The sequence below is a fragment of the Otolemur garnettii genome, unplaced genomic scaffold (genome assembly GCF_000181295.1).
Source record: "Otolemur garnettii isolate 467f Iridium unplaced genomic scaffold, OtoGar3 scaffold00156, whole genome shotgun sequence".
Classification (NCBI taxonomy): Eukaryota; Metazoa; Chordata; class Mammalia; order Primates; family Galagidae; genus Otolemur; species Otolemur garnettii.
The window spans coordinates 389,425-396,631 of record NW_003852551.1 but is presented as its reverse complement, the minus strand read 5'-3'; the positions used below and the strand labels follow the sequence as shown (position 1 = coordinate 396,631).

The 7,207-nt window shown below is 37.2% G+C and overlaps 1 protein-coding gene across 1 annotated transcript in view; it reads right to left on the bottom strand.

The window, feature by feature from the left end:
* Positions 1–4,863: 4,863 nt before the first annotated feature.
* PNRC2 (proline rich nuclear receptor coactivator 2) overlaps positions 4,864–7,207 on the bottom strand; it is a 4,521-nt gene continuing 2,177 nt past the window's right edge. The window contains exon 3 of the mRNA XM_003799760.3: positions 4,864–6,922. Within this exon, the coding sequence (XP_003799808.1) occupies positions 6,485–6,904 (420 nt within the window). The 5' untranslated portion in view covers positions 6,905–6,922 and the 3' untranslated portion in view covers positions 4,864–6,484. The remainder of the gene's footprint in view (positions 6,923–7,207) is intronic.

Genomic DNA, 7,207 nt, shown 5'->3' with positions numbered 1-7,207 from the left:
GAGTCTCCTGCCTCAGCCTCCCAAGTAGCTGGGACTACAGGCGCCTGCCACAACATTTGGCCATTTTTTTTTTTGGTTGCAGCCATTGTTTGTCGGGCCCAGGCTGGGGATTCGAACCTGCCACCTTAGGTGTATGTGGCTGGCACCGTAGCCGCTTGATCCACAGGTGCCGAGCCTAATATGTGTTTTGTTCACTATTTCCCTCCATTTCTTTTTGAATTATGGTTAAAACACTCAAAATTGAAAGAATTAAGTTTCACGTTCAGTTGAGATTTTGTTCAAAAAATATTGGTGAATACGTAAATATGATCACCATACTTGATTGTTCTTTAAGGTCTTAATAAGGTAAATCAGAAAAGGCCTGTTTGATTTTGGCACTGTTGAATTATTTTTGCAGTTTTTGGCCACAGCTGGGCTTAAACCCACCACCTCTGGCATATGGAGCCAGCACCCTGCCCTTGAGCCATAGGCGCCACCTGGCACTGTTGAATTCAAATTAATTGTGTTAGGGCTTTTCTGTGGTGGTTTCTGATTATACTCAATATAACATTGAGCATTTAAATATGCCTAGAAACACTCCTAGGAAATGGGTACAATTCCCATTTTACAGATTAGAAAATTGTCACTTGGAATAGGTTTCCCAGTCACACTGTTCATTCCTCACAACTTAAAAGCTAATGGATAACTTTTCTTCAGAAAGAGATCAAATGTAACCCAGGATCTCACAGCTGACATGGCTCAGAGACTTTAATTCTGGCTTTCCAAATTTTAAATCTCTTGTATGTTCCCATAGTATTGCATTTTAGTTATCTTCCTATTTAGGAAGCTTGAGAGTAAATTCTGAAATGGGGAGACTGAGTGGAGTGATAGCTCAGGAATAATATAATGGCATTCTACTGGGAGGACCATTCAAAGCTTTTCAGTGCCCAAGGAGTAAACCGTTTTCATTTTAGAATTCAGGGGTGTCCAACCTGTGGCTCAAAAAAAATCCTAAACTTATTTACAATACGAGGTGTGTATTTGGTTATTTTGGTGGAACTTGATTGCACGGTTCTCAAGTGTGAACTTTGTAGACAACAGTTGTGTCACAATGTCACATAAAGTAAACATACGTATGCTCTGTATGCATCCTTCCAAGCTCAGTGGAATTAACACCATCAGAAGTTACATGTGGTCATGGTGACTTGTCAAGGGAGTGATTATCAATATTTCAGTGTACCATTGCAACATTGGTCGTTTAATATTGAGAAGTCAGGTAAACATTCTTCCTGGATTATTATGGGTACTTCCATCTCCCAGTGGTGCCTCACACACTGCCCGCTGCAGTTTACAAATTATCCCTGCATCTGCAGCTGAGGATGTGAAAGGACCCAAACCTTGCTTTCTATTTTCTTGTCAGCTAATTTTCATCACAAAAGTAAAGATAGTCCCTTATCTATTATTGATTTAATCCCAGCATCGTTTCTACAGCGTCTCAAAAGAAAACAACCCTAAAAAAGAAAAATCATGGATGAAGCAAGATTGTTGAATGAGAAGTAAACAGCTACTTTTTTGTTAGGGCAATTAGTGAGGCACTGCTTAATTTGTAGGGAGTTTGTGCAAGTTTTCAAAGACTGTAATTTTAAAAGGCATTAATTACATTGTGTCATAAGACAAAATAGAACTGGAAAAAGCCTGTCTTAACAAAAAATTGTTTTTAAGTTATAATTCAGCTAGAATCTGTTGTAAAAGCTAGTTGTGTGGTAGCGTATTTAATAGCAAAAAACCAAAACCATTTACTGATGCCAAATTCATTAAGCAACGTATGGAAATCATGGCAGATATGATTTGCCCTGAAAGGGGGTTGGCAGTATTTCAAAAATCAGTTTGTCTCACCAGACTATAGCCAGGCAAATTGAAGAAATTAGAATATTGATCAAAAGAGGTTTGGAGAGGAAAGCTGCTCATTTTAAATTGTATGCTTTGGCATTGGATGACAGCACTGATGCTACAAATATGGCTCAACTTGGTACGTTTATTAGAGGTATTGATGACCAAAAAATGGCTTACTTAGTGCCATTACAAGACACAACTAAAGAGATTTGTATGAAGTAAGAAAAAAAATGTTAAAGCCATTTTCTTTGTCCATTGTCAGTGTATCTGGTAGTTACTGATGGTGCCCCAGCAATGGTAGAGAGGGGGACTTGTAAAATTAATGATGATGCAGTTGCTCCTGTTGGATGAAGTATTACGTAGTGCATCAAGAAAATGTATGTGCAAAAGCTTTGAACATGGATAACGTCATGCAAAGTATTGTCAAGACTGAATTCCATAAGGGCCAAGGGATTGAATCATCGCCAATTCCAGGAATTCCTTTGAAGTATTGATGCTGACCATAATGACAATAATGACTTTTGGGAAGTAGGATGGCCGAGGCCGTATGTTGAAAAGATTTCATGATTTGCAATATGCTGTCAAGTCATTTATGGTATAAAAAACCTACTTTGTGCCAGAATTTGATGAAAACTAGCTTACAGATTTCAGCAGTTTTAGTGGATATAACCACTCATTTCAGTGAGTTAAACATGTGTCTTCAAGGTGAATACCAATTTACCAATGTTTCAAACAGTGTTCTAAATGCAACTGAAATTATGGCAACTTCAAATTAACGTGAACAATTTTTATGCATTTTGACATGTGCTGTGAACAGTGAAAAATATGCAGCCTTGCTTTTTTGGTTTAAGAATTTGAAACAGATTTCAGTATTTCCAGGAAAGTAATATTTTGGTGCACTTGCAACTCCTTTTTCAGTCAATATAAGTTAAGTTACCTGCCAGTTTTCAAATGAAATGCAAAGAGCTACAGTGGTGCATTCAACTTAAAGAAAAATTTGACCATGACACTTTAGTGGACAGAGACAAGTACCGTTTCTTTGCATCACCTTACTCATCCCATCATTTTTTGGCAGCACCTAACATTTGCAAGCAACTCTTTTTCAAAAATGGACATTAAAATTAGAACCAATATGGCCCCCAAAAGCCAAAAGGTTGGACACCCCTGTTTTAGATGGTAAACATTTGGTAAAGTAACCTGTTTGTCTTCAGTTACTGACATTCTGCTATTCCCTGTAGTTAAGGTCCTTCTTTTCAGTTTTTTCCTCCGCCCCGAGTCTTCAGTGTTGACTAGCTACCTTTATTATGTTTGTGTGGTGTACTTGCAACAGCTGTTCACCCTTGTATTAAATGATAGGGGATGTTTTGGAATAAAAAGCGAGGCATGTAAATTCATTTCCGGACTTGACACGTTTGTAAAGGAGTACAAGGTCTTTGTATCTAGCTCTTTGCGGATCACATGACTTTGAATGCTGGAGAGTGAAATAATAAACTAATCCAAGAGCAAAAACACAACTGGGTTTTTTTAGGTTTTGCTCTACCTTAGATTTGTGACCACTGGGTAGGCTTTTTCCTAAATTATGCAAGGTTTTAGAGATGTACTCTCCATTCTTCACAAAGGGGTAGTCTATAAGTACGCAACATAAACACCGGGAAGTTTGTGAAACTTAACCCAAACTGCCTTTTCTCACTTTGTGCTTCTCTGGAGAAGATGGCTTATCAGAATTTTAAGTTCAAGGATAGGTTATAGATCTAGATGCCATCATAACACACACTTAACATCAAAAAGATAAGATAAATTGAAGGTATAGCATTTACTTACGGCTCACCGTATGGCTGACTTCAACAGCCCCGAGTGTTAAGTTCTCTGTACCAGCTACTTAAAATCCCTATTACCATACTTTCTGTAGGCTAACCACAACTTTTATTAGTATCTTTCTAGTATGAGATAATTCACAATCCTTTCAGGTTGCAAGTTTCTGTAAGTAAACAAGAGCCTTTTCTACTCCATTATATCTGATCTTTTTTTACCCATTTAGTCAACCCCAAACCAAAAAAAATCACCATATGTCAATGTATAGATCAAAAAATGACACCTAGGCTGAGAACTGTTGAACTCAGTGAAATTCCAGCAGTCTATTAAAGAATTTGGCAGTCCTTGGCACTGTTGTTCATTGAAACTACACTGGAAATGTAATAGGAAAAAGCAAAGACCTAAATGTTGGTCCTACCCTAACTTCAATCATTAGGAATTCCTACACTTTGCATGAAAAAAAAAATACAATTTGCCTTGGATTACTAGAGTAGCATTTCAGGAATTACTCTTGAGGCTCAGTCCTGTAGCTAGCTGCTGGGGCACCAGACACATATGCCAATCTGCCGGCTTGGGCCTGCCAAAGGACAACTACAACCAAAAAATAGCCAGGCATTATGGCAGGCACCTGTAGTCCCAGCTACTTGGGAGGCTGAGGCAAGAGAATCACTTGAGCCCAAGAGCTGGAGGCTGCTGTGAGCTGTGATGCCACGGCACTCCACCGAGGTTGACATACCAAGACTAGCCAAAAAAAAAATTACTACTCTTGAACTAGTTTAAGCTGTCCTATCATTTGGAACCTGCATATTAGTGTTGTGGTGTGATGCTTTTCTTCCAAAGGTCCCCTATTTAAAGTATACTTTTATACATCAACAAATAGGAAAAGTAAGTCATTTTAGAAGGTAGGAGGAAAAAGTAATTAAACCTGCTTTATATAACTTGCAAAAGCTTTGTGAAATTTTGCAGGTGTGGTTTTCTTCAAACTGTTGGTACTGCTGGGAGGGGAATCCAGGTAGTTAATCTAATTGTATAGCTGTCAAACTAATCCAAATACCTTTATTAGCAAATTACTTGCCTCACTTCAAGCCAACAGTCCTGTCACTGTTACTAATTATGAGCATTTTAAGAGTAAATATTAGGCAGTCATAACCAATATTTTTTTAAATAAAAACAAGCCACTGGGGGGAAAAAACAATTTTATTTTTAAATTTCATGCTTCAAATATTGTTTTCTGTACATTAAGTACTATATAGAATTTAAGATACCAATATTTAATTTGGGCAGTATTATTTCATATACCTTTAGTTGGAGAACTACAACAACCATTCTGGTTATAAACACCCAAACAGAGGTACCAAATTAGAAAATAGGATGTAATCAAAATTTTTATTATAATTCAGATTTAACCTACAGTTTTCCTCTGTTATTGGGTTAAACTTAGCATTTACCCCTTAACAGTTGGTAAAACAATGCTATCAAAGTATTACACAAGAGATGACATCTTTTGCATAAAGTAGTCCCTGGGTTGCACTTACACTTTCAACCAACAAACACCCAATGGTACCTTAATCTTTTTAATTATAGGTTGTAAGAATTGGCAAAAGCAATGAATCTTTAAAGGTTTAGGGAGGGACCTTTAATGGTTAATCTTTGGACTTTAAAGGAGGGGGAGGAAGTAGGCCCATACTGCATTTCACCTCTTAAAAATAAGTGTTTTAGCAGCTTAGATCTTTTTAGTTAATATAGAACTTATTACATTAAGCTGTAACTTTGAAATATAGCTCACAAGCAAATCAATCAACATACACACTGGCACTTCAGCACAAAGGTAAACTTTAAAACCAAATTACTCTGGACCTTTAAAATCAGGCCATAGTATAAAAACAGTCCATGGTCTTATATTTAGCAAATTCGTACTAAAATAATTCTATTTTTGTAGGATAAAGGCCAAGAAAACTTTACATATGCTATAAGTTTATTACAAGTATTTACATGGCTCTTTTCTTCCCTAGGTACTTAAAACTTTCACATTATACAACTCCCCACTTTAAGGAGGCTTTACAGGGATGACAAGGCCAGATCACTGTCTGAATAGCATATGCAGTGCTGTAATACAAAAATGTATTTTAAAAGCTACTCAGTGACCATTAAACACACTGCTTCTATAAAAAATGGTTTTGGTGCATTTGTTGGTAGACACCTAGCCATCTGCATTAAAAAATAGGGCCACTGAGGTATACTGTGCCTTATTCTAAAAACCCCAAGTACCCTTACACATTCATTACTGTACAATTTAGTAAAATGCAACTATTAAGAAAAATTCACATTTTCTTTTGGCAGTGCATCAGATTTTATTACTGCTGTGGCTGTTTCTAGTATATTTAACTTTCAAATGTTCAACTAGTTTTCAATCCCTGTATGTCTTAGCTAGATGCTTATAATCTTATTCACTAACTCAACACATAAATCTACTGAGACCCATGAATGATAATCTTACTGTTTTTCCCCAACATAGAAAAAGCTGATTCCTTTACCATTCCCCAAATCTAAACTTGAATAGTTTCACTTATAAGATACTCAGTTGAGAATACTTCATTACCAAATGCAATTAATTTAGTTACTTTAAGCTGCACTGATACTATTACATCGCAGTGCGCACAACACATAAAGCAAATGAGATGAAGTCTAACTATACTTTTTACTTACTTAGTTCTACACAAAAGGATTCCCTAAGTCAATCTGTTTCAGACCAGTTGACTATATCCATAAACACCAGAATTTAAACAGTACTTTATCTTATTTATACTTGTACTTTAAGTAAGGTTTTAAGTTGAAATGTCATTATTTCCTTATCTGAAGGATTGAAGGAAACAGGAACCCAGTGGCTTGGAGGTTTGGGAAGAACACTTGGTGATGGTGGCTCACTAAATTTGGCTCCAGCATAGTTTTGATTAGCTTGAGATTTAAAAAGTAAGCTGGGACTTGATAAGCTAGAATTCCAATTTTGATTATTTGGAAAATTTTTGTTCTTCCCCCCATTTTGCATGGCTTGCCATGCAGCAGCTGATGGGTTATAACCATGTCCTCTTTCTTTTTTCTTATGAACAATCTTCATCTGGGAATTCTGATCCTTGGTCTTCTGTCTATTAATCTGTTGTTGGTTCTTACTAACATTTCTAGATTGAGGGGCTGGAATGTTATACCTTTCTCCACCACCCATCTTCAGCTTCTTTGTCACCTATAAATGAATGGAAACAAATACTGAATAAAATTCCAATAAGAAAAGTTCAAAATCTTGAAGCTTCCATAGCCCTAATTTGCAATTCTTCCAAGTCTCAGAGAAGCCTCAAAAATAGGTCATTCAGGCTTGGTGCCTATAGCTCAAGCGGCTAAGGCGCCAGCCACGTACACCTAAGGTGGCGGGTTCGAATCCCCAGCCCGGACCGCCAAACAACAATGACGGCTGCAACCAAAAAATAGCCGGGCGTTGTGGACGGCGCCTGTGGTCCCAGCTACTTGGGAG